Raw genomic sequence first — 21,304 nt, 5'->3', positions numbered from 1 at the left:
AGCAGTATGACTGACAAGAGCAGATGACACAGTGTTGCCAAATTGTGCTTCTATTAGAGTCGACCGTGCCCTATGTAATCATATGCCATCTTGTTTTGTGGTCACTACAGGAACAGTCACCACTGACAAATAGCTATATTAATATTTATGTACAGATAAATGTAAAATTCATTAATTTCATAAAAAATTTCAAATAATTGAGAATAGGCAGTTATAAGTACCTTCGAATGGGCGAAGTGAAGTGTGTGTACAAGGGAGCAGCAAGTCCATAGTGGAAGTAATCATCTCGCTGCAACATCCCGCTAGCAAAGTACACAGCCTGCATCATGCAGCGTGTTGCCAGGATCCGCAGCATTGTGTTGAAGTATGGGTTGTCAGGCCGCACAGCTTCATCCAGGGATTTGGCCAGCGCCTTCCCGGACTCAATGTTGATCTCAAAACCCTGCAAGGTGGGATTCACAAGAACAAGAGCATTTAAATACAGAGATAAGGTCACTTTCCACTCTGCCAGCAATATAACATGTCTGAATAGCTGACTGTTCAAACCAAATCATAACATGTAAAGGCTATTACAACATACATCAGACGGTTGTAGGGACAGATGAATGGGATCAATTCAAAATGAAAAATTATTATGATATTGTGGTCCAACCCAGCCTGTTATAATGTGTGAGGAAGTCAATCTATATCAAATGGCCCAGGAATAAATAAATTGGTAGCTGATCATTTTTAAAAATGTTAATTTTTTTAATAGTGGTCACTCCTATCTATAGATAGATAGAAATTTACTTGTATTATGGCATTTGACATTTTTTACTTTTGCAGACAGGTCCACTGAGTTAGCTCTGTGGTAGCGCGTCTGCCTCCAGACTAACCGGCCCGGGTTCGATTCCCAGTGGGGTTAGAAATTTTCATGTAGAATTTCTACCTTGAGCTAGGAGAGATGGCGATGCACAACTTCTAATCACTAAATTGTGCACCAATATGCCTGGATTAAATCCCAAATCTCTCTGGAGTACATACGAAGAGAAGGCATAAGAAGAATTATTATAAAAACAGCCCTAGTCATTTTTGCTACTATTTTAAATGTTTATAGACTCCAAAAATGGCCCGTGTCAAGTGCAATAGACACAAGGACAAAACACCAGTTGAACGGAAATAGCTGACATGTGTTATTCTTTTATTTTTTATTGTTCTCCTGAAAAATAGCAATTTTGACGAGGGTTGTTTTTGTAATAATGTCTTCATATGTTACTGTTGACAGTGATTTGTCTGTCGGATGGGGATGCTAAGCCTGGTGGCCCTCTTGGTGCTATTCAACAGGAGTAGGCTATGTGCCGGCACTGGGTTTTCCCTTCTCCCTTCCTCACCTTCATCATCATCCTCACCCATTCCCTACACTACACCTACACGAACACTTACACATACATTCACCCTAGTACACGACATAACTCTTCACAGATACACATCATGCATAACGTGACCGGTCGAAGTGGTGTGCAATTTGAAAATGGGTCACAGTCCTGCCATCTATCCGCAGTATGCAGAACCCGAATCACGCAAAGTGAAGTGGGTAGGCATTAGACACACACACACACACACTATTGCAGACAGTTGTGGTAAAAACGATAGCTCAATTCAGAAAAATGATAGAAAGGTGAGGATAACACTGTTATTTTTAGCAAATTCCAAGCTACATTTTATGTCTTGTACCTTTCTACCCTCTCTCTCTTTGTAATAATTGAATGTTAAGGCCAAAGTTGGTTACTGCAAGGTGATGTCACAGCTGATGCACAAGGAGCACTTACCAACTTCCTTCCTGCCTTGATGAGAGGCTCGAAGTTTGATATTGGAGGTGTCGGGTGACGTCGCAACATGGCACACTCTGGGAAGTCCTCCAAGATCTTTTTGGCCACAGATACGTTAGCCAGCAACATGAACTCTTCCACCATTGAGTTGGTTTCGCGGATCTTCTTTGCTTCCACCTCAATAGGGTCGTGGGTCTCACTGTCCACTTGAAAGCGGATTTCAGGTGAAGCCAGTATCAAAGCTCTGCCAAAGAAATAATAATAGATTTATTTTAGTAGGTTATTTTACGACGCTTTATCAACAGCTTAGGTTATTTAGCGTCTGAATGAGATGAAGGTGATAATTCCGGTGAAATGAGTCCGGGGTCCAGCACTGAAAGTTATCAGCATTTGCTCATACTGGGTTGAGGGAAAACCCCGGAAAAAAAACCTCAGCCAGGTAACTTGCCCTGACCGGGAATCGAACCTGGGCCACCTGGTTTCGCGGTCAGACGCGCTAACCGTTACTCCACAGGTGTGGACATAATAATAGAGTGAAATGTCTGTGTAATGAACTCGCAGGTGTATCACAATATTATTGTTTTCGTTAAACTGAAATCCTGCAAGTTACAATTTAATTGGTCCCATAAAATTGAAGGTTATACTTTCATTTTCAACCAATAGAGTTCACTAAAATATAAACCGGAGTACGAGCAACGTGAATATATTAAAACATTGGAAGAGGAAGTAAAATGTCTTTTGCAATGTTTTTCCACTCAGCTATTCAATTATTTATCCATTTTACTCGTTAGAATATTACGCCAATTCAGACAACTAGCTACATATAAGCATTTTGTATATCATGTAAAGTCATAAATTTGTCCGATCTGAAATAACTCAGTTTTTCATTAAAATAAAATATTTTCTTCAGTTTAAAATTGTTAGAATCGTTAATTCGTTTGACTCCTTTCACTCTTACGTCAATTCAAACTATTAAATATAGTAATAATCCCGTAATAAACAAAACTCATAATAACATACAAAGATTGATACACACCTGCAGGTGTTAAAATATAAGCAGTGCAGGCTGAAAGGTTAATTGCAGTATTTATTTACTCTATTGCTGTTGTGTGTAAATCAGTAAACTACAAGAAAATCAGAAAACAGTATAACAGGATATAATATAATCAATATAATATAATCAAGATTTCAGGTATAACTCCCTGTAAAGTTGATTTGAATAATTTCGAGGGAAAAATTGTTCCGGAGCCGGGTATCGAACCCGGGACCTTTGGTTTAATGTACCAACGCTCTACCACTGAGCTACCCGGGAACTCTAACCGACACCGATCCAATTTTTCCCTCTATATCCACAGACCTCAAAGTGGGCTGACAACCGTCAAGCAACCAACTTCGAGTGCACACTAACTCCGTGTGACTTAAATTGTGGTTTTCTGTTAACGAACAGTGACGTGTATTATGCAAATCAAGATTTCAGGTATAACTCCCTGTAAAGTTGATTTGAATAATTTCGAGGGAAAAATTGTTCCGGAGCCGGGTATATATATATATATATATATATATATATATATATTAATTCAGTCTAATTGACATATCACAAATATAAAAAGTCAATGACACTTACCCATGTAAGTGATCACTGTATACTATACAAATATAAAAATTAATTTTTATATTTGTATAGTACACAATGATCACTTACATGGGTAAGTGTCATTGACTTTTTATATTTGTGATGTGTCAATTAGACTGAATTAATAAAAAAAAATATTATATTATATCATATTGTGATTTTATTTCAACTCAACAATAGGATTTTATTCTTCCAACAATAATTCCTTTCTACAATTCACCTTAAACGCTCTCGTCAACAATAGGATTTTCACTCAACACAGTATTCGTTATAGCACTCCACTGACGGCAATGACAATTTACTTGGACTATTACGAACAACAATGAACTGTTAATCTTAACTAATATTTACAAAGCACTATTTACAAATCAGAACTATCAGTTCTCAGTTCTTCTATCTAAGTCACTCGAGTTCACAGTATCTCGAACCACAGACCTTCAGAGACAGTTCACTGTACTCGAACTCAGGTCCCTCCAACTGCGGTCCACTGCACTCGAACTCAGGTCCCTCCAACTGCAGTCCACTGCACTCGAACTCAGGCCTTCGGATGCTGACACAGTTGCGGACGCACACTCGAGTCGAACTCCGGTACACAAGGCTTGCTCTGTTCACTGGCTTACTGACTGAACTAATCATGAATGACACACACACTCCTTCGCGTCCGTAATTTATAACCACAGCAACATAACCGAGAAACTTCGAATTCGCGATCTTTCCACTTCGACGGACTTCTCGAAGAGTCGGGAGGGTCTGTCCCCCTTTACTCCGTAAGTAGCAGCTGCCAGCGCAGCCTCCCCTCGCGCGTAGGCCCTTTCCCCGCTCTCCTCTCCGCCGCGCGCCGTCCCTCAGTGCTTCGTGGAGCCCGCGCGCCTGCTCTCTTGCGGGACGCTGGTCGTGAGTTCGAATCTCACGTCGCTGTCACAATATTATATTGACTATCTGAACATTTCAACATGCTTTCTAAGACAGTATAACAGGCTTTGCCTTATCACTCATAAATGATGTTCTCTTGTTTTACAAATTGTCAAAGCCTGCTATTTTCTAAACATGGCCCCTTGATTAAGTTATTTCTTCAATGTTTTTATGTATAAGTTTCTTCATTCATTCATTCATTCATTCATTCATTCATTCATTCATTTATTATCTTCCATAGAACTTACATGAGCAATGAAGCTTTAAGATGTGGAACAAGTCAACATTTTACAATATTACAATTACAATTTTTACAAATTTTTACAATATTTTACAATTTTTAATTTTACAATGTAGTAGTTTTGTACAATGATGAGGTGAGGTCCGAGGATTCGCCGAAAGATTACCCGGCATTTCTCTTTTGGTTGGGGAAAACCTCGGAAAAACCCAACCAGGTAATCAAATCAAAGGGGGAAATGAAGTGATGCCGAGGACTCGCCATAGACTTATGCCAATGTTAAATCCTTATGCCCTAATTCCAGGAAAACACACGAAATATTCCTGTGAATAAGTAACATTTTTGCTGTCAACAATATTAAATCATGGCAAACAGTAAATTTCTTACCCATTTTCAATTCTCTTCCTCTTCAAAATCTTGGCGAGAGAATTCAAGCCACGCAGCGACTTGGCCAGAGTGTCCTGCTGTGTTGAGTCGTCTATTTTAATCTGGGCTTCTTCATACGTCATGGCTTGGCGGGAGCAGATAATGCTTTTATGGAAACGGGTGCTGACGATCTCAGCTTCAGGTGTCAACTCCCAGATGCAGGAGAAAGCAAATCTCTCTTCATTCCCAAGCAAAGAGCACAAATTGGAACTCAGCAATTCTGGAATGTCAACAAACCCAATTATTAATTATTTTTTCTGCTTTAACAATGCCTGCACAGCCATTCCATAATTACATGCGGGACATTCTTACTCGTGTTTTTAACTTCAAATTGCTATATTACTTTAAATAAATATTGTATAATATTGAGATCTGGGTTAGTAGGTTATCCAGCAGAAACATCGATAAAGATGAAAGAGTAATGGAACGGAGAAAAATTCTCTCCGGCGCCGGGATTTGAACCCGGGTTTTCAGCTCTACGTGCTGATGCTTTATCCACTAAGCGACACCGGATACAACCCCGACGTCGGACAGAATTGTCTCTGATTGAATTCCAACTCTTGGGTTCCCTCTAGTGGCCGCCCTCTGCACTACGTCATAGATGTCTATGAACATAGGACCGAAGTCCACACATGTGTTGAGGTGCACTCGTTATGAGTGACTAGTTGGCCGGGATCCGACGGAATGAGCGCCGTCCTAAATCACTTCGTGATTTACGCATATCATATATTATTTCAATGTACCGAAGTACATATGATATTTCCATGCAGATATTCTGCTTCATCATACGATGAAGGAGTAATGGAATGGAGAAAAATTCTCTCCGGCGCCGGGATTTGAACCCGGGTTTTCAGCTCTACGTGCTGATGCTTTATCCACTAAGCGACACCGGATACAACCCCGACGTCGGACAGAATTGTCTCTGATTGAATTCCAACTCTTGGGTTCCCTCTAGTGGCCGCCCTCTGCACTACGTCATAGATGTCTATGAACATAGGACCGAAGTCCACACATGTGTTGAGGTGCACTTGTTATGAGTGACTAGTTGGCCGGGATCCGACGGAATGAGCGCCGTCCTAAATCACTTCGTGATTTACGCATATCATATATTATTTCAATGTACCGAAGTACATATGATATTTCCATGCAGATATATCGATAAAGAGCCAAAATATGTAAAAAATTTCTAGGAATACCGGAGAATGCTTCTAACCTGGCAGCATTACTAGCCCTTCAGTACTCGCGTGGATTACAATAGTAATCCACTGATATTTAATCCTGTATTACGTCACCGCCTGCAGCACTGCGTAGCTGAGCGTCAATGCAATTTCTCGTCACAGTCTAAGTGAGGCATTACTGGTGTTTAGACGTATTTGTCGCAACGCTTTGCAAAGTTATTCGGAGTTTTATCAAGTTATACGCAGTTTTTCAGAGTGGATTACCATTGTAATCCACGCGAGTACTGACGTCAGTTTCTTGCTCAGGTAAGTGAAATAGTTTTTATATGGTTATGAGTGATTCAATGCAGGAACTTTATGAAAAAAGTGTGTGATATCGTTCCATCCTCTTTGTAGTTGGCTCCAATGGGTACGGAAATTACAAGCAATATTTGCAAGTGGCTAGATGAAGATCTGGATGTTGGCATTGAAAATGAAAGTGATGATGAAAGCAACAAAGAAGATCTTTTGAATGAAGTTCACGATTCTAATTCAGAACAAGACAATGAGGAGGAGGATGATGATTATGGTGATGGTGATGAAAGACTAATGTCTATAAATGATGGAAACTGCTATACGGGCAGAGACAACACGACAATTTGGCAGGAAGAACCAGTATCTCTACGAGGGAGAAGAAGAGCACAAAATATAGTGATTCATTTACCGGGCCCTAAAAGAGCTGCAAAAAATGCGCGGACACACACAGAGTGTTTTGACTGCTTTATTGATCAGACAATAATCAATGTAATAGTAAGGTGTACTAATATTTATATTGAAAAAGTGAAGCGTAATTACGGACGTGACAGAGATTGCAAATTAACAAATGACGTTGAAATTCGAGCACTCTTAGGTATTTTGTATCTTGCTGGTGCTTTGAAATCGGGAAGACTGAACATAAGAGAACTATGGGATAAAAATGGCACAGGTATAGAGTCAATTTACCTGACTATGACCTACAATAGATTCCAATTTTTGTTACGATGTCTACTCTTTGATAACATTCATGACAGGCAGGAAAGGAAAGAAATTGATAAACTGGCTGCTGTACGTGAAGTGTTCGAGTTATTTGTTCAGAATTCACAAAGGTGCTACATTCCAAGCGAATATGTAACTATAGACGAGCAGTTGGTTGCATTCAGAGGACGATGTCCCATGAAAGTGTATATACCTACTAAACCAGCAAAATATGGGATCAAAATTTTTGCTATGGTGGATGTGAAAACATTACACTCATAACTTGGAAATTTATGCTGGTATTCAACCAGATGGTCCATTTCACCAAAGTAACAGTGCACATGCAGTGGTGAAGAGGCTGGTTCATCCCATCAAAGGAACAGGAAGAAATGTGACCACCGATAACTGGTTCACGAGCATACCTCTGTGTTTAGATCTTCTAGAAAATGACAAAATTACACTTGTAGGAACCTTGAAAAAAACAAAAGAGAAATCCCTCCTCATTTCACAACTACTCAAGACAGGGAAGTTAACAGTACATTGTTTGGATTCAATGAAAACTGCACAATTATTTCGTATGTACCAAAGAAAAACAAAACAGTGTTAGCATTATCAAACACGCATTATGATAAGGCAATGGATGAGGAAACAGGAGGAAGCCAGAAGCCTGAAATAATATCTTTTTATAATAGAACTAAATGTGCTGTGGATGTCCTGGACCAGTTATGCTCAGCCTATGATGTAAGCAGAAATTCACGCCGCTGGCCTCTGACTATTTTCTTTGACTTACTAAACATAGCAGGTGTCAATGCTCTTGTTGTTTATTCTGCAAACAAACAAAAAATTCTACGGAAAAACTTCCTAAAAACCCTTGCTCTGGACCTAATGAAGCCACTAATTTCCGAGCGTATCACCCAACAGACAATTCCAAGAGAAATAAAGAGAAGAGGAGAGCAACTGTTAGGCATTCCACAAACAGGTCAAGAAGAAGGAACACGGCCAGAAGGTATTGGTAGGTGCTACATGTGTGGTAGAACAAGAAACAAGAGCACAAGACAATCTTGTTCCCAGTGCTTGAAGAGAATTTGTCCTACTCATTCAGATGTAATTTGTTTGAACTGTGTAGAAGAAATGCATAGGCCTACTCAGATAATTGAATCAGATGTAGATTAGACTCACGTGTGTAAAGTGTGAAATGCAAACATAAACATGAAAGTGCATCAATATCCTTCTTACAATACACAAAAACATCTGTAAAATGTTACAAGTGAAGTGAGAATGATTGTTACATCCCTGAATTTTTTCATTGCTACACCCCTGAGTGAGGTATTCAGTTATCAAATATGATGTAAGAAAGGTCAGCAGTAGTGAACTTGCGTTTCCTGTGGGAGAGATTAAGAGAGATCAAGAGTTCAGATGACCTTCAAACATCGAGTGAGCAACAATGCTAGATATCCTACATAATTATGATGATAGTGAACTAACTCATAACTATGATGCAACAATAAATTATGACTCAAAGACACGACCAGTGTTGAAATATTATGCAAACATGTCACTTGAATGCAATTTGTGTATTATCTATTTCATTATTAATATTTATATTTAATACGTTCCGTTATGCGTAACATATCCATTCTCATTACTGTAATAACTGAAAACAATATATTTCTTAACATTTAAATCTAATTCCAATGTTTAAACCTTGTCTGTAAACAAAAACAAATGTGGATTACCATTGTAATCCAGGCGAGTACTGGTGTTACGGAATTTAACGCGAGTAACGAAGGGCTAGAGATGGGAATCAATTAGAGTCTGAGAATTATTCTAGAAAGAAAAATCAAATATTTAGGTAATATTCTGTTTAGGAATGATTCAGCAATTATGAAAACGTGTATCTTTTGTATGGAAGCCGCTAATTAGAAATCGAATTGGCTGAAAGAGCTGGAAAGAGAAATAAACAGATTAGATCTAAATTGGCTATGGAGAGAACTAGAGTCTATGAACACGAAAACTATTGGAAGAATAGTAAAAGAGAGGGCAAACGAAATTTCGAGGTAAGATATTTTTAGTAATATTGTGACAGCGACGTGAGATTCCAACTCACGACCAGCGTCCCGCAAGAGAGAAGATCGCGCGGAGCACTTTGGGACGGCACGCGGCGAGAGAGTGGAGAGGGAGTTTGCGCGCGCATCTTCTGCTTGCCTAGAGAGGCCGAGAAATCCGTCGAAGTGGAAGACTCGCGAATTCGAACTTTCGAGGCTACGTCGCTGTGGTTATAAATTACGGACGCGAAGGAACGAGAGTAGAGTTTTCAGTTATTCAGTCAGTGAGTAAGCCAGAGCAAGCAAGCCAGACTTGTGTGCCGGAGTTCGACTCGAGTGTGCGTCCGCAACTGTATCAGCATCCGAAGGCCTGAGTTCGAGTGCAGTGGACCGCAGTTGGAGGGACCTGAGTTCGAGTGCAGTGGACCGCAGTTGGAGGGACCTGAGTTCGAGTACAGTGAACTGTCTCTGAAGGTCTGTGGTTCGAGATACTGTGAACTCGAGTGACTGAGATAGAAGAACTGTGAACTGAGAACTGATAGTTCTGATTTGTAAATAGTGCTTTGTAAATATTAGTTAAGATTAACAGTTCATTGTTGTTCGTACTAGCCCAAGTAAATTGTCATTGTCGTCAGTGGAGTGCTATAACGAATACTGTGTTGAGTGAAAATCCAATTGTTGACGAGAGCGTTTAAGGCGAATTGTAGAAAGGAATTATTGTTGGAAGAATAAAATGCTATTGTTGAGTGAAATAAAATTCACAATATTAAAGACCTAGGATCACTAAAATACTATAGGGAGGTTAAACAGTTTTGAGAACAGGAAGAATATATTAGACTAAATTCAAGGGAAGAGAGAACAGGAATGGCATGGTGGAGATTAGGTATCTGGAGACTCAAGAATAAGAGAGGGAACGTAGAGAAGGATAAATGCCTTTGTGTGGACTAGCTGAAGACGCAATGCATATTGCGTTAAAGTGTCAGGCAATGAATGATTTGAGAAACGGTTGGGTGGATAAAAAATTTCTACAAATAAACGCTATAGTAGCCTATAAAAAATGAATGGTCCCCTAAACGCCAGCAATCTGCATAAATTAAGAAAATGTCTTTTTAGAGTTAAAATTGGATGGGAAGAGAAAGTCAAAGCTCTAACAGAAATGGAATTATAAATGTTGATTAGGGGACACGATAGGGAACTACGAAAAGTAGTTAATGAAGTTAACAGAATAATTTTTAAGAGACTGAGCATAGAAATGTAAAAGTTAAAGTAAGAGTTTTAAATACAAGAGCTCTTCTTCTTCTTCTTCTTCTTCTTGTAAATAGAGAGTACTTATAGGTCCAATATGCATTAGTTTTTGTAATGTTTGTATAGAGAGTAATGACAGATTAAGAATTGGAACACATCTAATCCGCCATGACGTAAACAAAGATTGATGAAATAAATAAATAAAATAAATATTTCTTCAAATGAAGCATATTACCCTAAATAATGGATGTTCTTTAAACTTTTTAAATTTTATTAATGTATTTGAAATAATATTTTTAAGATTTGTTACGAGTGGGACAAAAACTGTAAACACATTTTTGTGACAACTGTTAAATCAAACATTTTCTGTTCTTCTGTTATTGTCAGAATTTTAATATCGATATTAATGAAGAAATAAGAGGTTTAAAAAATGATAAATAATGTTTTCAAAATCCTTAAAATAAGAGGCCTGTCTAAAAAGTATCCGACCTTAAATTTTCCCGCGCAAAGTAGTGATTCTAAGGCGGCGCCACTGTGCACGGTGGAAGGAGGAACCGTAATGCGCATGCTTGAATTTTTTCACCGCATTCGCTTGTGCCAGTCACTGGCTGGTGGTCGCCAAGTAAGGTGCTGTTCTAAGCGTTTGTCGGATTTAGTTTTCTCGCAAGATGACTGAACGAATTGAGCAAAGATACTGCATCAAATTTTGTCAAAAGCTTGGTGATTCTCAAAGTCAAACAATTCGTAAGATTCAGCAGGTGTTTGGGGAAGATGCGATGGGTGTAACACAAATTAAGGAGTGGTTCAACCGATTCAAAGATGGCCGCACATCAGCGGAGAGTGAGCAGCGTTGTGGCAGGCCCCAAACTGCTCGGAGTGCAGCTGTTGTTGAGAGGGTGCGAAATTTGGTGATGGCAGATCGTCGTTTGACCATGCGGGAGATTGCCAAAGAGGTTGGAGTGAGTAAAGATTCTGCACATGCAATTTTGCGTGATGATTTGAACATGAACCGAGTGGCTGCGAAATTCGTGCCCAAGTTGTTGTCCCCGGAACAAAAAGACCTCCGTCGTGACGTTGCACAGGACCTTCTGGACACCGCCAACACTGATCCTGGGTTTCTGAACACAGTGATAACTGGAGATGAGTCATGGGTGTACGGGTACGACCCAGAAACAAAAAGACAGTCGTAGCAATGGAAGCATCCCGAGTCTCCAAGGCCGAAGAAAGCGCGGCAGGTGCGAAGCAAAATCAAGGTGATGCTGACTGTTTTCTTTGATGTCCGTGCAATTGTGCATCACGAATACGCACCGGAAGGACAAACGGTGACAAAGGAGTACTATCACGATGTTCTCCGGCGACTCCGTGATGCAGTTCGGCGCAAAAGACCAGACATGTGGACGGTGAACAACTGACACTTGCATCACGACAACGCCCCCGCACATTCATCCCAATTGATCCACACTTTCTTGGCCAAACATGGAATTACAACCGTTCGCCAACCTCCCTACTCTCCAGACCTGGCTCCTTGCGACTTCTGGTTGTTTCCAAAATTGAAGACACCACTGAAAGGATCTCGTTTTGAGAGTAGAGAAGAGATAATGCGGAACGCGACGATGGAGCTGAACACCATTCCAAAAGAAGACTTCCAGAGGTGTTTCTGGCAGTGGAAGGATCGGTGGGTTAAGTGTGTGCAAGCACAAGGGGCCTACTTTGAAGGGGATTAGGGTCCCAACCCCGTCAGGTATTTGAAATATTTTTTCTGGCTAAAGGTCGGATACTTTTTAGACAGGCCTCGTATATATTCACTTAGCAAAACAAGTAAATAAAGATGCTGGCAGTGTTACAGGTGGGACAAAAAAGGCAAAGTTTCATTCTGAATTTATTTTTCTATTTGTATTTCAACAAAACTTACTTACAACTCTTTAAATAGTAAATGATCTCTTTTATTAAAAATTTAGGTGCTGATAATATGGAGGCAGCTGATCTCTTTGCACCACATAGTACACAACAATGTTGAAAATCATGTAATAATTGAAGACCTTCATCGAAAAATGGCGCAACATCAAATTAATTAAATATCTGACTTCGGTGAAAAAAGTAATTTTGAAGCATTCAATTATAACAATAAATTATTGCGTTCAACGGCTCAATAAACTTTTATCCTTGATTAATCAAATGGTTCTGCTAGTAAATATAGGTCTAATGGAATATGCCCCTGAAATTATTTTCCTTTCTCTCTCTTTCACATATTACATTTCTCCACTCCTGTCTATCTTGCGTCTCGTTTTCAAAATTTATCCACCCATCATAACCTAGACACACGATCACAACACTCCTCAATATTATCCATTCCCTCCCACCGAACATCCTCATATTCATCTTCTTTCACTGTGGCTGTTCCTCGACTTTGGAATTCCCTACCGAGTAATGTCAGGGACTGTCAGACATCAAATCAATTTAAGAATAGGTTAACGAGATATTTTTCTAACAATTATTGTCAACAATAATAGCTGTTTCAGGTTTCTCAGTGTTTAATGGTTATATATATCACAGATAAATATATAAATTATCTCATTATTATTATTATTATTATTATTATTATTATTATTATTATTATTACTATTATAATTACCATTATTGTTATTATTATTATTGTTATTATTATTATTATCATTATTATTATAACTATTTCTTACCAGTGTTTATTATTGTCACACTAACATTAGTTATCCAATTTTCATCATTTACTTTCATGTTGTTTTATGATCTAGATATTAATGTAATAACTATGTAAGCAAATGTATTTAATTAGAATTAGAGTCTGGCTGGGCGGAAGAGAAGGCCTACTGGCCTTAGCTCTGCCAGATTAAATAAATAAATTATTAAATAAATTATTATTATATATAGATTTGTTGTTTACACCCTTATTCGAGAGAGATCTTCAATTGTAGAAAAATAGTACATTATGTAAAGAGCCTATAATGATAGTAATTAAGACGCGAGTATGTTTGTTTATGAAACGAGCGCAAGCGAGTTTCATAATTTTCATACGAGCGTCTTAATTACCATTATAGGCAAGTTTCATACGACTTTTTATGCTCGACCATATTTCTAACTTGAAATTATTCAGAAGTATTCATTTTATTCGTATCTGACACAAGAGCGGAAGTGACCTCGTGCATAGCTCGTAAATTGTGAGATGTGCGCAGACGCGAAAGTATTGATTTTTTCCGAGGAACAATAATGTCATTGACCTTGATATAATGTAAAGAATAACATGAACTAATTTTGATATAACCTGGAAATTGATTTAGAATTGAAAAACGAGATGACAAATTGAATTTATTTGAATATTATTTACAATTAACGCTAATTATTATAGTAACAGAACATAACCTTCTGCGACAGTATTGGATTTCCAGCCTCCGTGACGTTTCCCTTGTTGTCTTTCGATTGCATATCCGAGAATAATCGAAAACCTGGACTTCAATGAATAGGTGTACTTTAATGACATGCATTAAAGGACTGCTACCAGGTGTATAATTACTACATTTCGGCATGGTCGAGCATAAACTATTTAAATTTATACTTACTTTGAAACGAAATTTTTTAAAGTGCTGAAACTTCAAAATAATAATATTATTAGCATTATTATTGTTATAAGTTACGAGGTTCAATTTGACTATTCATACATAGGTTTTCCTTAACTTGTTTTTCAGGTAAAAATTCCCTTATTTCATGGAATGGCTGTGTAGTCTATTGCTTTTATACAGGGTGTCTAAAAGATACATGGCATAACTTCAGGAATGAGATTCTCATATGTAAACAATAAAAATACTTTATATTATTTTTTTAAATAATGATGGTTACTTGACTTTCCGTCATTAACCCATATGAAGCCAGTCATGACGACCAATTTACCGACAGAATTGTTGTTCAGGGTACACCATAGGAGGCTGGTCTACTTTACACCCGCAATGAGATAAGGTCGGAAATTCTTGCTTTCAGAATTTTGAAGACCTGTATGACACTGAACTGTTCACAACACTTTAGAAAAGTCTATCCACGGCACTTACTATGTGGGATAGAAAGGCAACCAGTTCAAATGCAATCTGTACGTACGAATACAGTGTGATGTGCTGACCTGGAACCATGTCAATCCTCCTGTCAACTAAGTAAACTGTTGTTGCTCGTAATGCAGCCTCCTTATCTATCGCAGTTCCTGGACGGATAAAGTGTGTCACATCGGCAATATGCACGCCCACCTGTCACAAACAGACAAAATAATACGAGAATTACTTCTTGCAATAAAGTAGGCCTACATCTTCAATTATCGTCATCAATCCATTCTACAAAACCACCTTATGGTGACAATTCACTTTGAAAATACAACCTAGCTGTATGTAAACATATTTATTTTATATACATTTTTTTGCCCCCTTTCTAAGAAGGGCCCGAAGGTTTGCACTGCAGCCTGAGGCTTATTGTGCCGACCTCCTTATCGTGGGGTGATCGTTGAAGTCCATAGGATCACATTCCTGTGAGTACGTGATCCACTGCTTGGTGCCATCTTATTGATTCAGTTACGGCATCCAGGTCTGGCAGAGTCTCCCTTCTGATATTCTGCAACCTCCTCAGATCGATGGATCTGTTCACAAATCGCGTACTACGTCCTGCTGCATCCCATATTGACCTGAAGATCGTGACACCATAGATATCGTGATTCATCAAGACACCATCTGTCCAAGGGAGATACACAGACTTGTGGCTCCCTAGTCTCCTGTAATCCCCTACGCTTCTCTGGAATCTATGGAACTTCCCAGACAGTTGGCATCTGTAGACGAATCACGACACCACATCTACTAGACCCTCCGGTCAACCCGAAACTATGAAGATGATACATGAAGTGAATTTAATGAAGGTGAAATTAATCCGAAGTCAAACGCCGAAAGTAACCCAGCAATTCTACTTCAAGTGGTTGAGAGGGAAAACCTCGGAAAAACTCACAACCAGGATATGAACCCACAACCTGCTCATTTCACGGTCAGGCACGCTAACTATTACTACACAGTGGTTGACTAAGTTATAACTTAGAACAAAACGATCCTTTTCAATTTTTGACTGTAGAGTCCAAAGTTGTGATCGCACTGGTTGTAGGAGTGTCCCCTTACAGGGAATACATGAAGAACATAGAAATCCATGAACACAAAGCCATAAACACACTATTTTTGTTCTGACGTCCTGCTGCAACAGAAAACAAAACTAATTCAGTCGGTTTGTACCCCTCGTCCTTTGTTTTGCACATCAAGAAATCATGAATGAAAGAACATACATTTGATTTTACCCTTAGTTTCTAAAAAGTAATAAAAACTGCTTTTACCATCATTATGGCAGTGCACGTTGAAAAGATACAGCCAGAGTAGCCTCTTATAAAACTGTGATGTTACGCTGAGTTTTGGCAGAGGAAGGTTTTGAGCGCAATCGAATTCCAACCTAAAACAGTGCTCCCAGCTTCCTGACATTCCCCAGTGTATCGTTTCTTTATTTTCGTGTACGCTTCAATCTTCCTTTGATGTAAAGATTCTGTACAAAAGTCACAAACGTCCGTTCTTGAAGTTTTGAATGAAAATTTAAAGGTCTTGAATAAGTTGAAGTAGGACTTCTGGACAAATTTCAGCATTAATCCAGTATGTTCCTTGTAGTAAGTTTTGAAAACTTCAAATAAGATTTTAACGTTTCGGTTAGGATTTTAAAAATACTTCTTACTTGATTTCTCCCTTGAATAATGAGATGTTTTGTGTGGTAGTGATTCCAGGTTTTCTTTTGCTAAATCTCAAACACTGCTTTGAACCATATTTGGATGGTTCTTGTGACGACCTCCTGTGTCCTTGATCGAATTGCCCTCTAAAGCCTTTTTTTGAATCACACGTATCTTCTTTCTTGATATTTTATAGAGATGCAACACAAACTTTTGGTATGTTACAACTGTTTGTCCACTAGATTTAACAAAACAACCCTATGAAAGTGCTCTGTTTTTGTCTGCATCGACTGTAGCCCGTTTTATAGGCTGTGATGTCATACAACCAGTTAAATAAACATTTTCACCATAATCATAGAAACAATTAAAACGATCGACCTGGTTATAGACTCTTTCGAAACATTTCTTAGGACAACACTTACTAACAAGTTGAAAAGATTTACTTATTCCACACCTTTATTAACCGTTAGGTTAGCATGTCTGGCTGCGAAACCAGGTGGCCCGAGTTCGATTCCTGGTCGGGGAAAGTTACTTGGTTGAGGTTTTTCCGGAATTTTCCCTCAACCCAATTTGAGCAAATGCTGGGTAACTTTCGGTGCTGGACTCGGACTCATTTCACCGGCATTATTACCTTTCTCTCATTCAGACGCTAAATAACCTGAGATGTTGATAAAGGATCATAAAATAACCTACTTAGAGTTTACTTCTTACAAATTGCCACTTGTATTCAAATATGATGTGCCCCTATTTCGTTTTCGTTTCCTTTCGATTCGCTGATTCTGTTTCCTAGGCCCAGGCTCCTGACTATCTTCTGAGTCAATTTCTCCATCTAGAAGAGTATACAATATCTTCTGTACTCATTATTCAAGGCTAATCTTAATAATACTTATCAAAAATCTCCTTAAATAAATGATTATCACCCTTTTGCTCTTTACTAAACTATCTTTAGCCAAAAACTTGAGTTTTTGCACATAACACAACACCAGCTGAAGAAGATACCGGAAGTGAGAGTTTAACACTCGTTCTCTCTCCAGCCTCTCCTGAGCTCTGTTGTTAAAATATTATAACCAAACTTAGCAGGCATACTAAGCAAAGTTTAAAGATTCTAAAAAGCCGTTGAACGCAAAAAGGGCCAAACCTCCCAAGGGGCCTTATTGCATTCAACTCCTCAATTGAAAGAGAACATACCGCTCGTGTATCATACATTATTTTGTGCGAAGATCGTTTATTACATACCTGAAAGAGGAATTTCTAATTAGTTGCAATGAAATCTCAATCTTGGTTTCTGTTAAATGACGGCAAATTTGTAAAACAAAAATATCTATCTTCAACATTGTTGCTTTAAAATGTTTTCTTTGTTTACTATACTCCAGCAAGCCATGATATACGTCTGTCTTTTTTTTCCCCCAGTCCATAAATGCGAACTTAAAACAAACGGTAAGGTTATGTAATGATTAATTTTTCATTTTAATATTTTAACAATATTATTTATATAACATATTGCAGTAATAACATCGGCATCGGGAATCTTGTTGATTTTTTCACGGCTTCCTTAATGTTACTTGCATCACGAATCCAGTAACTTTAGTGGAGTTGTAGAGTTTACTTAATTTTTGCAAATATTTAAAAACAATAATTAACAGTGCAATTTAGGTGAAATTGCAGTGGTAAGTTTCCAATTTATAATTATTACTATATTGAACGTCTCTAAAAATAATATGTTAGAAGCCTAAAGCAGTAAAATCAATATGTCACTTAAGTGGTAAGAAGAGGGAAATTGTTATGTGTGTTAGGTTGAGAATACTGAATGTGGAATTTTAGACTTACCGCGGATTGGTTTTGTGCAGAAACCAAGCAAATACGCACGATCTCGCACAAAATAATTATGGTTTATTTAACGACGCTCGCAACTGCAGGGTTTATATCAGCGTCGCCGGTGTGCCGGAATTTTGTCCCGCAGGAGTTCTTCTACATGCCAGTAAATGTACTGGCATGAGCCTGTCGCATTTAAACACACTTAAATGCCATCGACCTCGGTCGGGATTGAACCCGCAACCTCGAGCATAGAAGGCCAGCACTATACCAACTGCGCTACCGAGGGCGACACAATGAATAAAGATGATATAAATGAGAATTGAAAGGAAAATCATCAGGCTTATATGTCTAACTTAGGGCACGGCCACACGAGCTACATTTGTAGCAAGTTTTCTGCTACAAATGAAGCTGCCGTAATTGTCGCAAAATGGGTGGCCACACGGGTGCTTCAATTACTGCCAGTTTCTGCGTTAAATGTCGCTACGTGTGGCCACATGACATGCCACACGTAGCGACATTTGTAGCTAGTTCTTTTGCGTTTTGCAGGACTCAACCGTAGTGTAGTAGAAAGCTTTCTTCCGAGATGGATTATGAAGCCAAAGTCGCTTTGTGTGTGATATTAGTGTACATTATTACGGTCACACACAATTGTAATGCGCATGAGAAGAAAATTTATAGCAGTGCCATAAAGTTAACTTTTATTCCTGTGTCGATTTTACAACAGGCAATATTGTTCGTCAGTAACAATCGGAAGTACGGTGTGGGTGAAGGGTTTGCTGAAAGGCTGTATGAAGACTTAATTTCTCGTAGTTCTGTAAAAGGGTCATTGGGATTGTACGACAGGTTAGACATGCTCTTCCCTTTTTAATACATGAATTTCTGAAGCATCTCGAAGTAAAAAGGAGTTGTAAACATGACCCAAAACACAACTCAAAGAGGCAATCTGTTTGTAACATATTTGAGAGATCTGTCTTGTAAAAGAATTGTGTTTTTTTAGAAATGAAGTCGCTGTGAAGGGTTTACTGGAACACTATTGTATGGATTTTATTATTGAAGGAAACCTTTGGTCGAAAATGAAACAAAAAAAAATGTGTACTCTCAAAGAACGATATTTTGAATAGAGTATAAGTAAACACATCTATCATAAAAGTTCTCTTTTTCTTGGTTTTGCAGAATGCTTATTGGACGTTGCGGAATTTAAACTTGACCCTTATATCCCAAAATACAACTCAAAGTGGAAATGTCTTTATAAACAATACTGATTTGTGAGGTCTGTCCTGCAAAAGAATTGTACGTTTTTTACCAAACAAAATTGCTGTGAAGGGTTTGCTAGAACGCTATTGTATACATTTTATTATTGAAGAATTCTTTGGGTCGAAATTGAAAGAAGAAAAATGTATGTACTTTTTAAAGAAAGATATTTGGAAGAGAGTTAAAAAAATAGGGCAACTCAGCTGAACTATACATAAGCGAAGCAATATTTATTGGCACCATATTGTTAGTAACAAAATATGTCATATATAATAATAATAATAATAATAATAATAATAATAATAATGGCTTTATTTAACCTGGCAGAGTTAAGGCCATATAAGGCCTTCTCTTACACTCAACCAGGATTAAAACTTGCTTACACAGTTGAACATAAAACTGGATCGGAATTAAATAATTACATACTGATACAATTTAGGTACATAATGAGATCAAAAGAGGTAGTTACATAAAATTTACCTCATAAAATAAAAATAAACATAGTGAAATACATATTAATGTTGTTAGAATCAAATACGAATCACATAAAAAACAGAAGCCGATAATTCAATAAAAAAAAATGTATACAGTAAAAATAAAAATGTATACAGTAAAAATAAAAATATATTATATCACTGATATAACCCCTGCAGTTGCGAGCGTCGTTAAATAAACCATAATTATTTTGTGCGAGATCGTGCGTATTTGCTTGGTTTCTGCACAAAACCAATCCGCGGTAAGTCTAAAATTCCACATTCAGTATTCTCAACCTAACACACATAACAATTTCCCTCTTCTTACCACTTAAGTGACATATTGATTTTACTGCTTTAGGCTTCTAACATATTATTTTTAGAGACGTTCAATATAGTAATAATTATAAATTGGAAACTTACCACTGCAATTTCACCTAAATTGCACTGTTAATTATTGTTTTTAAATATTTGCAAAAATTAAGTAAACTCTACAACTCCACTAAAGTTACTGGATTCGTGATGCAAGTAACATTAAGGAAGCTGTGAAAAAATCAACAAGATTCCCGATGCCGATGTTATTACTGCAATATGTTATATAAATAATATTGTTAAAATATTAAAATGAAAAATAAATCATTAGTATACGTATTACTATTAGATTACAATTAAGTAGGATTTACATAATTAAACCAGAAAACGACAATTGAATAAAATGTACACAAAAAATAGATTAATAATAAAAAAAATGACAACATAGTGGGATACATATTGGCGTTAAGTGATAAATAAACACGATTTCGATAATAAAAATAAGAAACAAAAAAAAATAAAAAAATAAAAATAAATACACTGGAACACATTCCATTAAATATTTGCAACGCGTTAGGTCTGGCAACTCAACATAAGATATTTTTCTAATTTACATTTAAAGGAAATTAAAGTCCGGCAGCCCTTGACTTCAGGCGGCAGAGAATTCCAGTGACGAGAAGTAGCAACAGTGTAAGATGAAGAATAAAGAAATGATGTGTGCAGTGGTATTTCTAGCGTGTTATCATATTGTGACCGAGTATTTAAGTTATGATACCGAGAAAGACTGTGGAATCGGACAGATAAGTAAGAGGGAGTAGAGGTATGCAAAATTCGGTATAAGAGAGAAAGGGAATGTAACTTTCTCCTCTCATTTAACCTGAGCCACAATAATTTATCGAAAGAAGGCGAAATGTGATCGTAGTAGCGGACATTACAAATGAAACGAACACACGCATTATGAACACGTTGCGGTTTCTGGGATAAATCCACCCTGAGATCACTGAATAGAGCGTCACAATAATCGAAATGAGGCATAATAAGAGTCTGTACAAGCATCTGCTTTAATTTAGCTGGATAGTGGTACAATCGTTTTAATGAGTGAAGAGTGGAAAATACTTTCTTGCATGTGTGTTTGATATGCATGTCCCAGGTAAGGTTAGATTCAAAATGAACTCCCAGGTTTTTTACAGTTGAATTGAATGGAATGATCGCTTTAT

General features: G+C 37.8%; 1 protein-coding gene and 1 non-coding gene across 4 annotated transcripts in view; both read right to left on the bottom strand.

Moving 5' to 3' along the window:
- Dis3 (exosome complex exonuclease RRP44-like protein Dis3) overlaps positions 1 to 21,304 on the bottom strand; it is an 87,636-nt gene that overhangs the window by 11,694 nt on the left and 54,638 nt on the right. For all 3 annotated transcript variants that reach the window (XM_069842593.1, XM_069842591.1, XM_069842592.1), the window contains exons 11-14: positions 14,623 to 14,743; positions 4,979 to 5,237; positions 1,809 to 2,052; positions 222 to 442 (exon numbers count right to left, since the gene is read on the bottom strand). In XM_069842593.1, coding sequence (XP_069698694.1) covers positions 222 to 442; positions 1,809 to 2,052; positions 4,979 to 5,237; positions 14,623 to 14,743 — 845 coding nt within the window. The remainder of the gene's footprint in view (positions 1 to 221; positions 443 to 1,808; positions 2,053 to 4,978; positions 5,238 to 14,622; positions 14,744 to 21,304) is intronic.
- On the bottom strand, positions 3,049 to 3,120 carry TRNAN-AUU (transfer RNA asparagine (anticodon AUU)). Its single transcript has one exon. It is a non-coding gene; the product is annotated as a tRNA-Asn (tRNA).

This window comes from Periplaneta americana, chromosome 12, assembly GCF_040183065.1.
Source record: "Periplaneta americana isolate PAMFEO1 chromosome 12, P.americana_PAMFEO1_priV1, whole genome shotgun sequence".
NCBI classification, from domain to species: Eukaryota; Metazoa; Arthropoda; class Insecta; order Blattodea; family Blattidae; genus Periplaneta; species Periplaneta americana.
Note: the sequence above shows the minus strand (reverse complement) of the source record. Positions and strands in the feature narration are given on the sequence as shown.